The following is a 21,604-nucleotide window of genomic DNA, read 5'->3' on the forward strand; positions in this document are numbered from 1 at the left end:
GGCTGTCTAACCCTCTATAGCCAGGTAGATTGGTGACTGGCTGTCTATCCTTCTATAGCCAGGTAGATTGGTGACTGGCTGTCTAACCCTCTATAGCCAGGTAGATTGGTGACATTGACCATATAGAGTTGGCTTGTCCCAGATCAGTGTTTGATGTGACATTGACCATATAGAGTTGGCTGGTCCCAGATCAGTGTTTGATGTGACATTGACCTTATAGAGTTGGCTGGTCCCAGATCAGTGTTTGATGTGACCTTGATCATATAGAGTTGGCTGGTCCCAGATCAGTGTTTGATGTGACCTTGATCATATAGAGTTGGCTGGTCCCAGATCAGTGTTTGATGTGACATTGACCATATAGAGTTGGCTGGTCCCACATGTACAGGTACTGTGTGTGAGCGAAGTCTTGCATCTTGTTCATCACAATATCTGCGTTGCTGCTCGTGAAACGTCATTTCGCTGACTCACCTTTAATATGTAAATGTTACCAGGTGGTGTTACCTGGTAGTTTTACCTGGTAGTTTTACCTGGTGGTGATGCCTGGTGGTGATGCCTGGTGGTGTTGCCTGGTGGTGTTGCCTGGTGATGATACCTGGTGCTGTTCCCTGGTAGTGTTACCTGGTAGTGTTACCTTGTGGTGTTACCTGTTGGTGATCCCTAGTGGTGATCCCTAGTGGTGTTACCTGGTGTTGTTACCTGGTGGTGTTACCTGGTGGTGTTACCTGGGGGTGTTACCTGGGGTGATACCTGGGGTGATACCTGGTGGTGTTACCTGGGGTGATACCTGGTGGTGTTACCTGGTGGTGTTACCTGGGGTGATACCTGGGGTGATACCTGGGGGTGATACCTGGGGGTGATACCTGGTGGTGTTACCTGGGGGTGATACCTGGTGGTGTTACCTGGTCCTGATACCTGGTAGTTTTACCTGCTGGTGTTACCAGGTGGTGTTACCTGGTGGTTTTATCTGGTGGTGTTACCTGGTGGTGATACCTAGTGGTGTTACCTGGTGGTGTTACCAGGTGGTGTTACCTGGTAGTTTTATCTGGTGGCGTTACCTGGTGGTGTTACCTGGTGGTGATCCCTAGTGGTGTTACCGGTTGGTGTTACCTGGTGGTGATACCTGGTAGTTTTATCTGGTGATGTTACCTGGTGGTGTTACCTGGTGGTGATCCCTAGTGGTGATCCCTAGTGGTGTTACCTGGTGGTGTTACCTGGTGGTGTTACCTGGTGGTGATCCCTGGTGGTGATCCCTGGTGGTGATCCCTGGTGGTGATCCCTAGTGGTGATCCCTAGTGGTGTTACCTGGTGGTGATCCCTGGTGGTGATCCCTAGTGGTGATCCCTAGTGGTGTTACCTGGTGGTGTTACCTGGTGGTGTTACCTGGTGGTGATCCCTGGTGGTGATCCCTGGTGGTGATCCTGGTGGTGATCCCTGGTGGTGATCCCTGGTGGTGATCCCTGGTGGTGATCCCTGGTGGTGTTACCTGGTGGTGTTACCTGGTGGTGACTCCCTGGTGGTGATCCCTGGTGGTGATCCCTGGTGGTGATCCCTGGTGGTGATACCTGGTGGTGATCCCTAGTGGTGTTAACTGGTGGTGTTACCTGGTGGTGATACCCGCTAGACCTTCCACAGGAACATAAACGGAACACTTTACATGTAAACCTTTTGCTTTCTATGCATTAATTTTATTAAAGGCAAAAGTTCACCACTGTGTTACATTAGAGCATCCTCTAACCTGTTCTCTGTACCCAGGGGGAACAGGCCTGTATTACTGTACATCACCTCTCTGTCTCTAACCATCCTCTAACCTGTTCTCTGTACCCAGGGGGAACAGGCCTGTATTACTGTACATTATCTCTCTGTCTCTAACCATCCTCTAACCTGTTCTCTGTACCCAGGGGGGAACAGGCCTGTATTACTGTACATTATCTCTCTGTCTCTAACCATCCTCTAACCTGTTCTCTGTACCCAGGGGGGAACAGGCCTGTATTACTGTACATTATCTCTCTGTCTCTAACCATCCTCTAACCTGTTCTCTGTACCCAGGGGGAACAGGCCTGTATTACTGTACATCACCTCTCTGTCTCTAACCATCCTCTAACCTGTTCTCTGTACCCAGGGGGGAACAGGCCTGTATTACTGTACATCACCTCTCTGTCTCTAACCATCCTCTAACCTGTTCTCTGTACCCAGGGGGGAACAGGCCTGTATTACTGTACATTATCTCTCTGTCTCTAACCATCCTCTAACCTGTTCTCTGTACCCAGGGGGAACAGGCCTGTATTACTGTACATTATCTCTCTGTCTCTAACCATCCTCTACCCCTCTGTGTATTGGTCCAGGGGGGAACAGGCCTGTATTACTGTACATTATCTCTCTGTCTCTAACCATCCTCTACCCCTCTGTGTATTGGTCCAGGGGTGAACAGCCTTGCCCAGTCACTGAGTGCCAACCAGTCCATCCCCAGCACCCTCAGTCACCTGGACCTCTCAGGGAACATACTGCGGGCAGACGACATCCCGGTAGGTGGCGACATGGTCATATCTGTCTTGGTCACCTCCTTAATAACAGAGACATAATGGGTAGAGTTCAAAGGAGAAAGGGACTTTGTTCATTTGCACAGGTATTGAAACAAGAGTTAAATGAAGACGGGAGAGATCCAGCTGAACCAGCTCGTCTAGTCTTCACACACCAAGTCCTATTGCGTCATCTCCCCTCCTCCGAGCCAGAGAGACGCAACAACACAACCGCAGTCCAAATCACACTGATATCTAGCATCAATGAAACCACATAGATTGTGTTCGCTAGTCTCTCTACCCAGCTCAGTGTTGATGCCTGTAGTCAGCTGGGTTTAAATCAGTCATCTGACTGGAGGATCACCTTGTAGATCTGACACACTGTGAGCCACTAGAGCCTGATGGGAAGGTTGATGTCAGAGGACAAGTCCTTCTGATTGGCTTAATGGGTGATGGATTAGAAGCCTTCACTTTCTGAGACTGTCAGGCCTGATGTAGCTTGGTCCGGGGTTCCCATGGGAACGGGTGCCCACACACACACAGACACACACATCTACTGACCTCAGTGCTCTCAGCATAGCTGTTGATCACAATCTTGAAGGGTCACCCATGACAACCCCTGACCAGAGATACAATGGCCTTCAGAGAAAGGAGGTAGCTATTCACTATACGTTGGCAGGAAGCAGTATTACCTGTTACCTATAGACCATCATTTATCCAGACAGGATTACCTGTTACCTATAGACAGCATCAGACCATCATTTATCCAGACAGGATTACCTGTTACCTTTATCCAGACAGGATTACCTGTTACCTATAGACCATCATCTATCCAGACAGGATTACCTGTTACCTGTAGACCATCATTTATCCAGACAGGATTACCTGTTACCTATAGACCATCATTTATCCAGACAGGATTACCTGTTACCTTTATCCAGACAGGATTACCTGTTACCTATAGACCATCATCTATCCAGACAGGATTACCTGTTACCTGTAGACCATCATTTCTCCAGACAGGATTACCTGTTACCTATAGACCATCATCTATCCAGACAGGATTACCTGTTACATGTAGACCATCATTTATCCAGACAGGATTACCTGTTACCTATAGACAGCATCAGACCATCATTTATCCAGACAGGATTACCTGTTACCTATAGACCATCATTTATCCAGACAGGATTACCTGTTACCTATAGACCATCATTTATCCAGACAGGATTACCTGTTACCTATAGACAGCATCAGACCATCATTTATCCAGACAGGATTACCTGTTACCTTTATCCAGACAGGATTACCTGTTACCTATAGACCATCATCTATCCAGACAGGATTACCTGTTACCTGTAGACCATCATTTATCCAGACAGGATTACCTGTTACCTATAGACCATCATTTATCCAGACAGGATTACCTGTTACCTTTATCCAGACAGGATTACCTGTTACCTATAGACCATCATCTATCCAGACAGGATTACCTGTTACCTGTAGACCATCATTTCTCCAGACAGGATTACCTGTTACCTATAGACCATCATCTATCCAGACAGGATTACCTGTTACATGTAGACCATCATTTATCCAGACAGGATTACCTGTTACCTATAGACAGCATCAGACCATCATTTATCCAGACAGGATTACCTGTTACCTATAGACCATCATTTATCCAGACAGGATTACCTGTTACCTATAGACAGCATCAGACCATCATCTATCCAGACAGGATTACCTGTTACCTTTATCCAGACAGGATTACCTGTTACCTATAGACCATCATTTATCCAGACAGGATTACCTGATACCTATAGAAAGCATCAGACCATTTATCCAGACAGGATTACCTGTTACCTATAGAAAGCATCAGACCATTTATCCAGACAGGATTACCTGTTACCTATAGACCATCATTTATCCAGACAGGATTACCTGTTACCTATAGACCATCATTTATCCAGACAGGATTACCTGTTACCTATAGACCATCATTTATCCAGACAGGATTACCTGTTACCTATAGACCATCATTTATCCAGACAGGATTACCTGTTACCTGTAGACCATGTATCCAGACAGGATTACCTGTTACCTATAGACCATCATTTATCCAGACAGGATTACCTGTTACCTATAGACAGCATCAGACCATCATTTATCCAGACAGGATTACCTGTTACCTATAGACCATCATTTGTCCAGACAGGATTACTTGATACCTATAGAAAGCATCAGACCATTTATCCAGACAGGATTACCTGTTACCTATAGAAAGCATCAGTCCATTTATCCAGACAGGATTACCTGTTACCTATAGACCATCATTTATCCAGACAGGATTACCGGTTACCTATAGACCATCATTTATCCAGACAGGATTACCTGTTACCTATAGACAGCATCAGACCATTTATCCAGACAGGATTACCTGTTACCTATAGACCATCATTTATCCAGACAGAATTACCTGTTACCTATAGACCATCATCTATCCAGACAGGATGACCTGTTACCTGTAGACCATCATTTATCCAGACAGGATTACCTGTTACCTATAGACAGCATCAGACCATCATTTATCCAGACAGGATTACCTGTTACCTATAGACCATCATTTATCCAGACAGGATTACCTGTTACCTATAGACAGCATCAGACCATTTATCCAGACAGGATTACCTGTTACCTATAGACCATCATTTATCCAGACAGGATTACCTGTTACCTATAGACCATCATTTATCCAGACAGGATTACCTGTTACCTATAGACAGCATCAGACCATCATTCATCTATCCAGACTGTCTTTGTGTACTAGTGCTAAAACGTGTGTTTTTCCTCCATTTTTCGACCAGCATTTCTACCATTTCCTGGGCCAACCCAACAGCCTGACGACTCTGGACTTGTCCAACACAGACTGTTCTCTGGACCTGGTGAGTGAGACAATAGTCTGGTGTGCATTTCCCTGCGTGTAGGATTACGTGTGTGTGTGTGTGTGTGTGTGTGTGTGTGTGTGTGTGTGTGTGTGTGTGTGTGTGTGTGTGTGTGTGAGCTTGTGTTTTACTGTATTGTTTATGGTATGGTAGCTAGATGTGTTTTCTTTCTACTAAATGTCTTGGTAAGTGGCAATATTTAACAAACTTTAAACTACTTATTTTAGGGAGACAGTGCTCTGCGAGCAGGCAGCAGGCAGGCTGGGATTGACAGTTCTGGTCGCCTAGTGATGGACCTTAATCCCGCTTCAGAAGCGGCATTACTTTACAGACAAGTAAAATGCCGTTCATGTCTCCAGAGAAGGTTTCGTGTCGAGGCGTTTAAAAAGCCGTAGTGTTGCCTACCTTAAAAGACAAACAAACATGCCGTAGCCAAGGTGTTTTCCAGGAGCGACGTACCATGATATCTGAATAGACTCATCGATACAGCCTACTGTAGTTTCATATGAGGAGACAAAAACACCATCACCCACTCAGAGGGAGGGAGAGAGAGGAGGGACATACCATGATATCTGAATAGACTCATCGATACAGCCTACTGTAGTTTCATATGAGGAGACAAAAACACCATCACCCACTCAGAGGGAGGGAGAGAGAGGAGGGACATACCATGATATCTGAATAGACTCATCGATACAGCCTACTGTAGTTTCATATGAGGAGACAAAAACACCATCACCCACTCAGAGGGAGGGAGAGAGAGGAGGGACATACCATGATATCTGAATAGACTCATCGATACAGCCTACTGTAGTTTCAATGAGGGAGACAAAAACACCATCACCCACTCAGAGGGAGGGAGAGAGAGGAGGGACATACCATGATATCTGAATAGACTCATCGATACAGCCTACTGTAGTTTCATATGAGGAGACAAAAAACACCATCACCCACTCAGAGGGAGGGAGAGAGAGGAGGGACATACCATGATATCTGAATAGACTCATCGATACAGCCTACTGTAGTTTCATATGAGGAGACAAAAACACCATCACCCACTCAGAGGGGAGGGAGAGAGAGGAGGGACATACCATGATATCTGAATAGACTCATCGATACAGCCTACTGTAGTTTCATATGAGGAGACAAAAACACCATCACCCACTCAGAGGGAGGGAGAGAGAGGAGGGACATACCATGATATCTGAATAGACTCATCGATACAGCCTACTGTAGTTTCATATGAGGATACAAAAACACCATCACCCACTCAGAGGGAGGGAGAGAGAGGAGGGGCAGGCAGAACAATGTGCATATATCTGGTAATCTGTGTCTCACTAAATATTAACTGTCTTGCCTTGCAAAGTCACCTAAAGTAACCCTAAAGTTACCCTAAAGTAACTCTAAAGTTACCTAAAGTAACCTAAAGTTACCCTAAAGCAAACTAAAGTTACCTAAAGTTACCTAAAGTTTGCCTCTTCCTCTCTGGTTTTATAGCCATATAATCTAGTTAGACTATGACACGGAAAATTATGTTTTATGATAACGGCACTGATTTTAATTATGTGGGGGGGGAGATAAAACATTTGGTTATGGATTTTTCTTAACATTAAGGATCCCAACTTCGTTTAAATGTTTTTTAACTGGTTTGCTCCAAGCTACGGACCTTATGAGAACGTTTAATCACTGATACATTGTAACCACCCCCATGAACAACCATGTCCTTGGCCAGATGGTGTTGCATCAAACAGCATAGACTAACATGCTGACCAAACTGGCCATGTTGCGTGCGTGAGCACTGCAAAATCAATGTACACATATGTCATTCAATCATTTCATCCAAACTAGAAGTCCCTCCGTGTGTTAATGCTAATGGCTAAAGCTGGTATCTGTGCTAATCCACTCCTCTGTATTATAGGTGTGTTAATGCTAATGGTTATTGGCTAAAGCTGGTATCTGTGCTAATCCACTCCTCTGTATTATAGGTGTGTTAATGCTAATGGATAATGGCTACTGGCTAAAACTGGTATCTGTGCTAATCCACTCCTCTGTATTATAGGTGTGTTAATGCTAATGGCTAATGGCTACTGGCTAAAGCTGGTATCTGTGCTAATCCACTCCTCTGTATTATAGGTGTGTTAATGCTAATGGATAATGACTACTGGCTAAAGCTGGTATCTGTGCTAATCCACTCCTCTGTATTATAGGTGTGTTAATGCTAATGGGAAATGGCTACTGGCTAATGCTGGTATCTGTGCTAATCCACTCCTCTGTATTATAGGTGTGTTAATGCTAATGGCTACTGGCTAAAGCTGGTATCTGTGCTAATCCACTCCTCCGTATTATAGGTGTGTTAATGCTAATGGATAATGGCTATTGGCTAAAGCTGGTATCTGTGCTAATCCACTCCTCCGTATTAGGGGCGGCAGGGTAGCCTAGTGGTTAGAGTGTTGGACTAGTAACTGCAAGTTAAATAAAGGTACAAAATACAATTATAGGTGTGTTAATGCTAATAGCTAATGCTAATATCTGTTCTAACCAATTCCTCTGTATTCCAGGTGTGTTCTGCTCTCCTGAGAGGCTCCGTCCAGAACCTCTCTGTCCTCAACATGTCCAAGAGTGTATTTGCACATAGGTGAGACCCACGACATCCCATAATATAACAACCAGCAGTAGTGTAGGGTAGAGTACCACAGACCCTCTGCCTCAGCCGTGGGGTCATCTCATCTTATCATAATACATCTATTTTAGTCCTAGCATTATCTCATTTAGCTCATTCATTTCATCTCCCCACATTGCCCAGTTGGTCACAACGTGTTAGTTCTGAGTACGGCTGCCACCAAAGACCCCATGTTGCGGCTTTGCAGCTGTATTCAGATTGTAATGTATTTAAATATGAATATTTATCTAGTCTGTGGGTGGTTGTCATTTATCAATGTGTCTGACCCAGGAGGATTGATAGCTGTTAATTAGAGAAGCTGTCTGACAGTTTTATATCATTTCATTTTCTGTTTTATTATCAATTCAATTCCCAGAGAGGCAATTACTGCAGCAACAACAACAATAACATGACAGCATACCACAACCATACCGCACCCATACCGCACCCATACCGCAATGATACTGCAACCATACCGCACTCATACTGCACCCATACTGCACTCATACCACAACCATACCGCACTCATACCACACTCATACCACACCCATACCGCACTCATACCGCACTCATACCGCACCCATACCGCACCCATACCGCACCCATACCGCACCCATACCGCACCCATACTGCACCCATACCGCAACCATACCACACCCAACCATTCACATCATCAGATCATCATAGAGCACATGGATAACACTACTGAGATGTCGATCTAAAGTTCAATCTAGACATACAGTACCAGTGAAACGTTTGGACACACCTACTCATTCAAGGGTTTTTCTTTATTTTTTTACTATTTTCTACATTGTAGAATAATAGTGAAGACATCAAAACTATGAAATAACACACATGGAATCATGTATTAACCAAAAAGTGTTAAACAAATCAAAATATATTTTAGATTTTAGTTTCTTCAAAGTAGCCACCCTTTGCCTTGATGACAGCTTTGCACGCACTTGGTACTCTCTCTATCTTCTTCATGAGGTAGTCACCTGGAAAATATATATATATAAATTGTGCCTTGTTAAAATGTATTTCCTTCTTAATGCGTTTGAGCCAATCAGTTGTGTTGTGACAAGGTAGGGGTGGTATACAGAAGATAGTATAGACTTATTATTTTACCAAATAGGGCTATGGCAAGAACAGCTCAAATAAGCAAAGAGAAACAACAGTCCATCATTATTAGATTAGATTGCAGCCCAAATAAATACTTCAGAGTTCAAGTAACAGACACATCTCAACATCAACTGTTCAGAGGAGACTGCTGAAAAGAAACCACTACAAAAGGCTTGTGCCGAGAAACACGAGCAATGGAGATTAGAACGGTGGAAATCTTTCCTTTGGTATGATGATTCCAAATTTGAGATTTTTGGTTCCAACCGCCATGTCTTTGTGAGACGCAGAGTAGGTGAACGGATGATCTCCGCATGTGTGGTTCCCACCGTGAAGCATGGAGGAGGTGGTGTGATGGTTTATCACATAAATATACAGTATTTCACATTTTAAAGTGAATTGCATTAGAAACAAATAATTTAAATGTTCCCAATGCAGCACACTCTTGTAAGAATAACAACCACGATTGACCCTGGATAATTAGATTAATATAAAAATGGATTCTTAAAAATGATAAAGCAATAGAATGGGAAACGTTTTACCAGACTTGATACATATCAATCGAACCGTTTTTTTTTTTTTTAAATAGACACTTATAAACAAATACAAGAAAATGTTTCAGTATAATACAATACGCTAAAAGATAAAATATTTATTCAATGTTGATGCCGAAAAGGCTTTCGACCTTCTTGAATTGTCTTTTCTCTTCAAAACTTTGGAAGCTTTCAACTTTCCAGATGAAATAATGCATTTTATAAAAATGTTAGATAAATGTCCTAAAGCAAAAATATACACAATACATTATCAGATGAAATTGCTTTAGAATTGGGCACAAGACAAGGATGTCCTCTCTCCCCCATCTGTTTGCACTGGCAATTGAACAGCTTGCAGAAAGAACATAACAGGTATCATCAGTATTGGTAAACAGTATAAACTAAACTTATTTGCAGACAATCTCCTGATATACCTGATCAATTTTGAAAACTCAATGCCCCCCCTGCAATGCCCTCCCCTGCTAAAAAATATTTTCAGAATACTCTAAAATCTCAGGATATAAAATGTATGTGGAAAAAAACAGCAATCTTTCAAGTAGACTACAAAAAATATCAAACACTTAGGATGCTTAATAAGTGACAACAAACAACACATTTATAAGGATAACTTTATCCCTTTACTCAACAATATGAAAGCAGACCTAATTAAATGGAACAATCTTCCCATGAATCTAACAGGTAGAATAAACCTCTTCAGAATGGCAAAACATTTTCTGGGTAATGCCAATTACCCCACCCCGAAGACATTCTTTTAAAAAGTATACAAATTAAAATAATAGACTTAAAAGGAACATTTTAAACCTTCCTAAGTTTGAGGGTGGTTTAAACCTTCCTTAGTCTGAGGGTGGTTTAAACCTTCCTAAGTCTGAGGGTGGTTTAAACCTTCCTAAGTCTGAGGGTGGTTTAAACCTTCCTAAGTCTGAGGGTGGTTTAAACCTTCCTAAGTCTGAGGGTGGTTTAAACCTTCCAGACTTGGAATTGTATCACCTCGCCACCCAAGGCTTTCACTTGGGACATATAGTTAAATGTACTAAAGAGGAACAATGGGTACATATTGAAGATGCACATGCTCATCCCCGGAATATTTTTTCAAAGGATAAAACTAAGAGCATTAACAACTTCATAGTTAAGAACACTATGACAATATAGAACACTATAACAATATGGAACACTATAACAATATGGAACACTATAACAATATGGAACACTATAATAATATAGAACACTATAACAATATAGAACACTAACAATAAAGAACACTATAACAGTATAGAACACTATAACAGTATAGAACACTATAACAGTATAGAACACTATAACAATATGGAACACTATAACAATATGGAACACTATAACAATATGGAACACTATAACAATATAGAACACTAACAGTATAGAACACTATAACAATATGGAACACTATAACAATATAGAACACTAACAGTATAGAACACTATAACAATATGGAACACTATAACAATATGGAACACTAACAATAAAGAACACTAACAATAAAGAACACTAACAATAAAGAACACTAACAATAAAGAACACTAACAATATGGAACACTATAACAGTATGGAACACTATAACAGTATAGAACACTATAACAATATAGAACACTAACAATAAAGAACACTATAACAATATAGAACACTATAACAGTATAGAACACTATAACAATATGGAACACTATAGCAGTATAGAACACTATAACAATATGGAACACTATAACAATATAGAACACTAACAGTATAGAACACTATATCAATATGGAACACTATAACAATATAGAACACTAACAGTATAGAACACTATAACAATATGGAACACTATAACAATATAGAACACTAACAGTATAGAACACTATATCAATATGGAACACTATAACAATAAAGAACACTAACAGTATAGAACACTATAACAATATGGAACACTATAACAATAAAGGACACTAACAATAAAGAACACTAACAATAAAGGACACTAACAGTATAGAACACTATAACAATATAGAACACTAACAATAAAGAACACTATAACAATATAGAACACTATAAGAGTATAGAACACTATAACAATATGGAACACAATAGCAGTATAGAACACTATAACAATATGGAACACTATAACAATATAGAACACTAACAGTATAGAACACTATAACAATATGGAACACTATAACAATATAGAACACTAACAGTATAGAACACTATATCAATATGGAACACTATAACAATAAAGGACACTAACAATAAAGAACACTAACAATAAAGGACACTAACAATAAAGAACACTAACAATAAAGGACACTAACAATAAAGGACACTAACAATAAAGAACACTAACAATAAAGGACACTAACAGTATAGAACACTATAACAATATAGAACACTAACAATAAAGAACACTATAACAATATAGAACACTATAAGAGTATAGAACACTATAACAATATGGAACACAATAGCAGTATAGAACACTATAACAATATGGAACACTATAACAATATAGAACACTAACAGTATAGAACACTATAACAATATGGAACACTATAACAATATAGAACACTAACAGTATAGAACACTATATCAATATGGAACACTATAACAATAAAGGACACTAACAATAAAGAACACTAACAATAAAGGACACTAACAATAAAGAACACTAACAATAAAGGACACTAACAATAAAGGACACTAACAATAAAGGACAATAACAATAAAGGACACTAACAATAAAGGACAATAACAATAAAGAACACTAACAATATAGAACACTAACAATATAGAACACTAACAGTATAGAACATTATAACAATATGGAACACTATAACAGTATAGAACACTAACAATAAAGGACACTAACAGTATAGAACACTATAACAATATGGAACACTATAACAATATGGAACACTATAACAATAAAGAACACTAACAATAAAGAACACTAACAATATAGAACACTAACAATAAAGGACACTAACAATAAAGAACACTAACAATAAAGGACAATAACAATAAAGGACACTAACAATAAAGGACACTAACAATAAAGGACACTAACAATAAAGGACACTAACAATAAAGAACACTAACAATAAAGAACACTAACAATATAGAACACTAACAGTATAGAACACTGTATCAATATGGAACACTATAACAATAAAGAACACTAACAATAAAGGACACTAACAATAAAGAACACTAACAATAAAGGACACTAACAATAAAGAACACTAACAATAAAGGACAATAACAATAAAGGACACTAACAATAAAGAACACTAACAATAAAGGACACTAACAATAAAGGACACTAACAATAAAGAACACTAACAATAAAGAACACTAACAATAAAGAACACTATAACAGTATAGAACACTATAACAATATAGAACACTATAACAGTATAGAACACTATAACAATATAGAACACTATAACAGTATAGAACACTAACAATAAAGAACACTAACAATAAAGAACACTATAACAGTATAGAACACTAACAGTATAGAACACTAACAATAAAGGACACTAAACAATAAAGAACACTAACAATAAAGGACAATAACAATAAAGAACACTAACAATATAGAACACTAACAGTATAGAACACTAACAATAAAGAACACTAACAATAAAGAACACTATAACAGTATAGAACACTATAACAGTATAGAACATTATAACAATATGGAACACTATAACAATATGGAAGAAAATTAAATGTATTCAACAAGAACCAATATCCCTCCCTAAAAACACAACCTTATGGAACAATCCTTGGATAGTTTTTCAGAATTGGTCCACAATTTTCACTGATAAATTGGTCCAAATGGAGAACTAAAGGCATGTAAACCATACATTACTTGGTAAAAGGAAATACATTTATTTCCATGACTGCATAAAAAATGTTCATTTGAAATCTTTTGGTTATCAGAACAATCTTGAGGGAGTCCTATTTGAGTCAGAGAAATATATTCATATGATAGGTAAGCAATAAAAAACCTTGCAGAGAGCCAATCCAACTGAAAAAATATAAACTATTGGAATCAGGACTTAAAAAGGACTGATATTGGCACAAGATGGAGGGAATGTTGGAACAAGGCTAATGAAATGACAGTTAATGAAAATGTGCGTATTAAACCAGTGTAAACTAATGTATAAAAGTAATTATACAAGAGACAAAATTCACAACTTCTACAGCACAACAGCAGAGTCATATCTTAATTGTAAAAGTAACAATGACTCAATAATCCATGCCTTCTGGGAATGTTATAAAGTCCAAAAGTTATGGGCGGAGTTCACAGGAGGCTGGTGAGGGGAGGAGGGCTCATAATAATGTCTGGAATGGAGTGACTGGAGTGGTATCAAACACATGAAAACCATGTGTATGATGTGTTTGAAACCATTCCATTTATTTCGTTCCAGCCATTACTATGAGTCCATCCTCCCCAATTAATGTGCCACCTGTGGCCCAAGTTCGAAAATTGGCTGTCAGAAATTTTACAATGTAAATTTACTTTTAATCCATCTGTCTGCATATTTCAAGACATGGCATGTGAGGTTGCAAGGGGGTGTTGTCGTTTGTATGGGTGTGTTTTGTATTGTTTAAAAAATATAATAAAATCTTACCCCCCCCAAAAAATGGCACATTATAAGTATAATATTATAATATATTTCTGTCCCGTAGTTTCTAGAAATGATGTATTATCTTAAACCAAAAGAATATCTCCTGATAATGTCCACTGAAACTGACACATGCAGGCACACTCGCATGCGCGTACACATTCGCACACCTTACTGGGATGACATCACTGTCAGAGACACCACTGATTGGCAGATGTGTATATCAGGGTTGTTGTCATCTGCAGCCTCTGCCATACCAAGGTATGGGAACAGTCTCTCAGTAAATGTGTCTTTATAAGTGGAGATTAGTGTGTCTTTGGGGTCGTAGAAGGACACCTTCCCCTCCCTGTCGTAGTCCAGCTGCACTCTGATCCTCTGGGGTCTCCTCTTCAGACTGGTGATGTCACCTCCTCCTTCTTTAATGGTACCATTCTGCTGCTCTATACACCAGATTCCATCCTGTGGTGATGCACACCCCTTCCCCTTCCTGTCAAGGGGACTCTTTAGCCACGCCCAGAAGCCAGTGAGTGTGGTCCCCCACCCTCCACTTCCCAGCTGTGTTTCCCTGAGCTGAACCCCTCAGATGCCAGAACATCTATATACTTTGTTAATCTCTCTGGGTTGTCAGGGAGCTGCTGTTTTCTACCTGTGTATCTCACACTGGTCATATAATCAGTCAGAGAGAGCTCTGGAGGTGCAGTGTTGGGGTCCAGAATCACAGGAGTGTATTTGAGGATCCCCTGCATCTTCTCCCAGACTCTGAACTGCAGGTTTCCCAGGTGTTTGGCCTCGTCTATCAGAGCTCCTGAGACCAGATGTGGATCTAGCAGTAAGTACTGGGATCTTTCCTTTGTGGTCTTGAAGTTCTGCAGGAATGACATGTCTTCAGCTTTCAGCTCCTCCTCTATGGTTCTGATTGTGTCTGATAGTGATGATATCTTTCTGCTCATCTCGTCAATCTTCTTCTTCATCATCTGACTCTTCTGCTCCTCTTCCTCCCTCGGTGCAGCTTTCCTGGCTGCCTCTTCATCTCGTAGAAACTGGTGAATCTTCTCAAACTCTTTCCTAATCTGTTTCTCTGTGTGCTGGACCTGGCTCTTCATGTGCTTTGCTGTTTAATTAAAGGTTTAACTTTCTTAAAGACCTTCAGCTTCTCCTTTAAGGGCTTCAGGGCAGTCTGGAGTTCCTCCTTATAATCCTGGACAGCCTCGTCTACAGGGACACAGACATGAGATCTATGTTTCTGTGAGGACTGACACACCACACAGACGGGCTGGTTATCCTCCAGACAGAAGAGTTTGAGTTTCTCACTGTGCAGACTGCAGAGCACCTCAGACCCAGCTGAAGCTCTCTGACTCTCCTCTTCTACCTCAGACTCAGCTGAAGCTCTCTGACTCTCCTCTTCTACCTCAGACCAAACTGAAGCTCTCTGACTCCCCTCTTCTACCTCAGACCCAGCTGAAGCTCTCTGACTCTCCTCTTCTACCGCAGACCCAGCTGAAGCTCTCTGACTCTCCTCTTCTACCTCAGACCCAGCTGAAGCTCTCTGACTCTCCTCTTCTACCTCAGACCCAGCTGAAGCTCTCTGACTCTCCTCTTCTACCTCAGACCCAGCTGAAGCTCTCTGACTCTCCTCTTCTACCTCAGACCCAGCTGAAGCTCTCTGACTCCCCCTCTTCTACCTCAGACCCAGCTGAAGCTCTCTGACTCTCCTCTTCTACCTCAGACCAAACTGAAGCTCTCTGACTCTCCTCTTCTACCTCAGACCCAGCTGAAGCTCTCTGACTCTCCTCTTCTACCTCAGACCCAGCTGAAGCTCTCTGACTCTCCTCTTCTACCTCAGACCAAACTGAAGCTCTCTGACTCTCCTCTTCTATCTCAGACCCAGCTGAAGCTCTCTGACTCTCCTCTTCTACCTCAGACCAAACTGAAGCTCTCTGACTCCTCTCCTGTAAGAAGGCTTCACACAGGTTCTTTAGAGCCAGGTTACAGGGAGGTTCAATCATAGGAAATCTTATCCTACATACTGGACATTCCCATGGTTCCTTCTGTTTCCAGCATAATTCCAGACAGGCTTTACAAAAGCAGACGGGACAGGAGAAATCCTCCTCTGGGAGAGAACGTTTGGATGCCATTTTCTCACACAGTGCCACTCCTTGTTCTGTAACAGCTTCTGAAGTGGCGTTCACTTACTCTCCACAATTTCCACTTTCAAGAGAAAATAATCCACTCTCATGCATCATTTCCACCCAACAGTGAAGCTACACCTGGAGATGACAGTTCTGATGATGATACGTCCTTCTGATCTCTCTCTCACCATGTAAATTCAACTGTTGTGGCTCCAATAGAGATGAACACCAGATAGCTCAATGTTACAGTACTGAACTGTACTCCGCTTTACCCTCTGACCTGCACTTTACCCTCATCATGTGAGTCAAAGGCAGGGTTTACAGGTAACCAGGAGTGCTTAGACAGGTAAGTTGTGTTTTACATTGATGCCTACAACCCTGATCAGCCAATCAGAGGTGTCCCTAACAGCGACGACTGTTATCAAGGAACCTCACATCATCCAATAAGGATTGATTCAACTTCCTGATTTGTGTAGCAGGAGAGAATGATCTGAATGCAGGCATTATGGAGTAACAGCTTTTAATGCCTTAGCAAAACGGCTATCCATCTCTCTCGTCCCTCTCTCCCATTCCTCTCTCCCATTCCTCTCTCCCATTCCTCTCTCCCATTCCTCTATCCCATTCCTCTATCCCATGCCAGCAGCATACCACCCTGCATCCCACTGCTGGCTTGCTTCTGAAGCTAAGCAGGGTTGGTCCTGGTCAGTCCCTGGTTGGGAGACCAGATGCTGCTGGAAGTGGTGTTGGAGGGCCAGTAGGAGGCACTCTTTCCTCTGGTCTAAAAAAAATAAATGTATATCCCAACACCCCAGGGTAGTGATTGGGGACATTGCCCTGTGTAGGGTGCTGTCTTTTGGATGGGACGTTAAATGGGTGTCCTGACTCTCTGTGGTCACTGAAGATCCCATGGTACTTATTGTAGAGTAGGGGTGTTAACCCTGGTGTCCTGACTCTCTGTGGTCACTATAGATCCCATGGTACTTACCCTAGAGTAGGGGTGTTAACCCTGGTGTCCTGACTCTCTGTGGTCACTATAGATCCCATGGTACTTATTGTAGAGTAGGGGTGTTAACCCTGGTGTCCTGACTCTCTGTGGTCACTATAGATCCCATGGTACTTATTGTAGAGTAGGGGTGTTAACCCTGGTGTCCTGACTCTCTGTGGTCACTATAGATCCCATGGTACTTATTGTAGAGTAGGGGTGTTAACCCTGGTGTCCTGACTCTCTGTGGTCACTATAGATCCTATGGTACTTATCGTAGAGTAGGGGTGTTAACCCTGGTGTCCTGACTCTCTGTGGTCACTATAGATCCCATGGTACTTATCCTAGAGTAGGGGTGTTAACCCTGGTGTCCTGACTCTCTGTGGTCACTATAGATCCTATGGTACTTATTGTAGAGTAGGGGTGTTAACCCTGGTGTCCTGACTCTCTGTGGTCACTACAGATCCCATGGTACTTATCATAAGAGTAGGGGTGTTAACCCTGGTGTCCTGACTCTCTGTGGTCACTATAGATCCCATGGTACTTATCATAAGAGTAGGGGTGTTAACCCTGGTGTCCTGACTCTCTGTGGTCACTATAGATCCCATGGTACTTATTGTAGAGTAGGGGTGTTAACCCTGGTGTCCTGACTCTCTGTGGTCACTATAGATCCCATGGTACTTATTGTAGAGTAGGGGTGTTAGCCCCGGTGTCCTGACTCTCTGTGGTCACTATAGATCCCATGGTACTTATCATAAGAGTAGGGGTGTTAACCCCGGTGTCCTGACTCTCTGTGGTCACTATAGATCCTATGGTACTTATCATAAGAGTAGGGGTGTTAAACCCGGTGTCCTGACTCTCTGTGGTCACTATAGATCCTATGGTACTTATCATAAGAGTAGGGGGTGTTAACCCCGGTGTCCTGACTCTCTGTGGTCACTATAGATCCTATGGTACTTATCATAAGAGTAGGGGTGTTAACCCCGGTGTCCTGACTCTCTGTGGTCTCTACAGATCCCATGGTACTTATCGTAGAGTAGGGGTGTTAGCCCCGGTGTCCTGACTCTCTGTGGTCACTATAGATCCCATGGTACTTATCGTAGAGTAGGGGTGTTAACCCCGGTGTCCTGACTCTCTGTGGTCACTATAGATCCTATGGTACTTATCGTAGAGTAGGGGTGTTAACCCCGGTGTCCTGACTCTCTGTGGTCACTATAGATCCTATGGTACTTATCGTAGAGTAGGGGTGTTAACCCCGGTGTCCTGACTCTCTGTGGTCACTATAGATCCTATGGTACTTATCGTAGAGTAGGGGTGTTAACCCTGGTGTCCTGACTCTCTGTGGTCTCTATAGATCCCATGGTACTTATTGTAGAGTAGGGGTGTTAACCCTGGTGTCCTGACTCTCTGTGGTCACTATAGATCCATGGTACTTATCATAAGAGTAGGGGTGTTAACCCTGGTGTCCTGACTCTCTGTGGTCACTATAGACCCCATGGTTCTTATCATAAGAGTAGGGGTGTTAACCCTGGTGTCCTGACTCTCTGTGGTCACTATAGACCCCATGGTTCTTATCATAAGAGTAGAGGTGTTAACCCTGGTGTCCTGACTCTCTGTGGTCACTATAGACCCCATGGTTCTTATCATAAGAGTAGAGGTGTTAACCCTGGTGTCCTGGCTAAATTCCCAATCTGACCTTCAAACCATCATGTTCACCTAATCATCCCCAGCTTACAATTGGCTCATTCATCCCCCTCCTCTCCCCTGTAACTATTCCCCAGGTTGTTGCTGTAAATGAGAACGTGTTCTCAGTCAAATGACCTGGTAAAATAAGGGTTAAAATAAAAGATGTAAATTAATTCTTCCTCCCTCCCCTGTCACTCTCCCAGCCTTAGGGTATGTACAAATAAACAAGGTGTGTACACACTCTCTCTCACACACACCAGCAGTCTGCCAATCCTGTTTCTGCCTCCGCTGCAGTTTTCACCCCTCTCTCTCTGTATCTCTCTCTCTCTCTCTCTCTCTCTCTCTCTCTCTCTCTCTCTCTCTCTCTCTCTCTCTCTCTCTCTCTCTCATTCACAAGCTGATCCTGGGAAAGACCTCTTTTCATGCCTTGGAACTCAAAACTGAGATTTCTATTCACTTCACAGCGCTCGGCTCTCACAGACAGGGGAAGAGATTGAACATTTTGCATGGTTGCTTAGCCAGTCAGTTCCTTAAATTAACCTGAATATATACGTCCAAAGTTGAGGAAACAGTAAACTTTGGTCAGAATTGTCCTGTAAGCAATATTCAGTCTCCAAATACAGGACGGGAAGAGTCAATTCCTTGGGCTACATGATGCTGGCCATCCGTCAGCTGGCATTTGACCCCTGACATTTGACCCCTGATGCATCACTCTTTAGGAGGTCACTGAGGCCAGGCAGCACAGTAAAACTCAGACTCTGCACTGCTGAATGTAATGCCAGCCTGGACTGCCCTTATTGATGTTAGTGTATTGATATCAGTGTCAGGTTCAATGGGTTGGAAGGCTTCTCTCTAGATTGGGGGAAATAGAGACATGGTAACCAGAAAAGGATTACTGTGAAACTACATCCTGTCCTCACTGAACTGAACAGACCATATGATTACTGTGAAACTACATCCTGTCCTCACTGAACTGAACAGACCATATGATTACTGTGAAACTACATCCTGTCCTCACTGAACTGAACAGACCATATGATTACTGTGAAACTACATCCTGTCCTCACTGAACTGAACAGACCATATGATTACTGTGAAACTACATCCTGTCCTCACTGAACTGAACAGACCATATGATTACTGTGAAACTACATCCTGTCCTCACTGAACTGAACAGACCATATGATTACTGTGAAACTACATCCTGTCCTCACTGAACTGAACAGACCATATGATTACTGTGAAACTACATCCTGTCCTCACTGAACTGAACAGACCATATGATTACTGTGAAACTACATCCTGTCCTCACTGAACTGAACAGACCATATGATTACTGTGAAACTACATCCTGTCCTCACTGAACTGAACAGACCATATGATTACTGTGAAACTACATCCTGTCCTCACTGAACTGAACAGACCACCATTCTGTATACTTCTGGCCCTTCTTTGGACACTGTGTTAACTAACCTCTAGACGAGCTTCAATGCCATACAACTCTCCTTCCGTGGCCTACAACTGCTCTTAAATACAAGTAAAACTAAATGCATGCTCTTCAACCGATCGCTGCCCGCACCTGCCCGCCCGTCCAGCATCACTACTCTGTACGGTTCTGACTTAGAATATGTGGACAACTACAAATACCTGGGTGTCTGGTTAGACTGTAAACTCTCCTTCCAGACTCACATTAAGCATCTCCAATCCAAAATTAAATCTAATATCGGCTTCCTATTTCTCAACAAAGCATCTTTCACTCATGCTGCCTAACATACCCTCGTAAAACTGACCATCCTACCGATCCTCGACTTCGGCGATGTAATTTAATTTACAAAATAGCCTCCAACACTCTACTCAGCCAACTGGATGCAGTCTATCACAGTGCCATCCGTTTTGTCACCATAGCCCCATATACTACCCACCACTGCGACCTGTATGCTCTCGTTGGCTGGTCCTCGCTACATATTCGTCGCCAAACCCACTGGCTCCAGGTCATCTATAAGTCTTTGCTAGGTAAAGCCCCGCCTTATCTCAGCTCACTGGTCACCATAGCAGCACCCACCCGTAGCACGAACGAACTGCAAAAATCACTGAAGCTGGAGACTCATATCTCCCTCACTATCTTTAACACCAGCTGTCTCTACACCTCTACATAGCTCATCTGTAAATAGCCCATGCAACTACCTCATCCCCATGCTGTTATTTATTTTATTTATTTTGCTCCCTTTGCACCCCAGTATCTCTACTTGCACACTCATCTTCTGCACATCCATCACTCCTGTGTTTAATTGCTATATTGTAATTATTTCGCCACTACGGCCTATTTATTGCCTTACCTCCCTTATCCTACCTCATTTGCACACACTGTAATATA

General features: G+C 42.0%; 1 protein-coding gene and 1 pseudogene across 5 annotated transcripts in view; one reads left to right on the forward strand and one right to left on the reverse strand.

Moving 5' to 3' along the window:
* The window catches only part of LOC106598556 (F-actin-uncapping protein LRRC16A), a 294,757-nt gene that overhangs the window by 157,878 nt on the left and 115,275 nt on the right, over positions 1 to 21,604 (forward strand). For all 5 annotated transcript variants that reach the window (XM_045719317.1, XM_045719314.1, XM_045719318.1 and 2 more), the window contains exons 13-15: positions 2,419 to 2,522; positions 5,384 to 5,461; positions 8,020 to 8,096. In XM_045719317.1, the coding sequence (XP_045575273.1) occupies positions 2,419 to 2,522; positions 5,384 to 5,461; positions 8,020 to 8,096 (259 nt within the window). The remainder of the gene's footprint in view (positions 1 to 2,418; positions 2,523 to 5,383; positions 5,462 to 8,019; positions 8,097 to 21,604) is intronic.
* Positions 14,605 to 16,712, reverse strand: LOC106592635 (nuclear factor 7, brain-like; annotated as a pseudogene).

This window comes from Salmo salar, chromosome ssa05 (genome assembly GCF_905237065.1).
Source record: "Salmo salar chromosome ssa05, Ssal_v3.1, whole genome shotgun sequence".
Classification (NCBI taxonomy): Eukaryota; Metazoa; Chordata; class Actinopteri; order Salmoniformes; family Salmonidae; genus Salmo; species Salmo salar.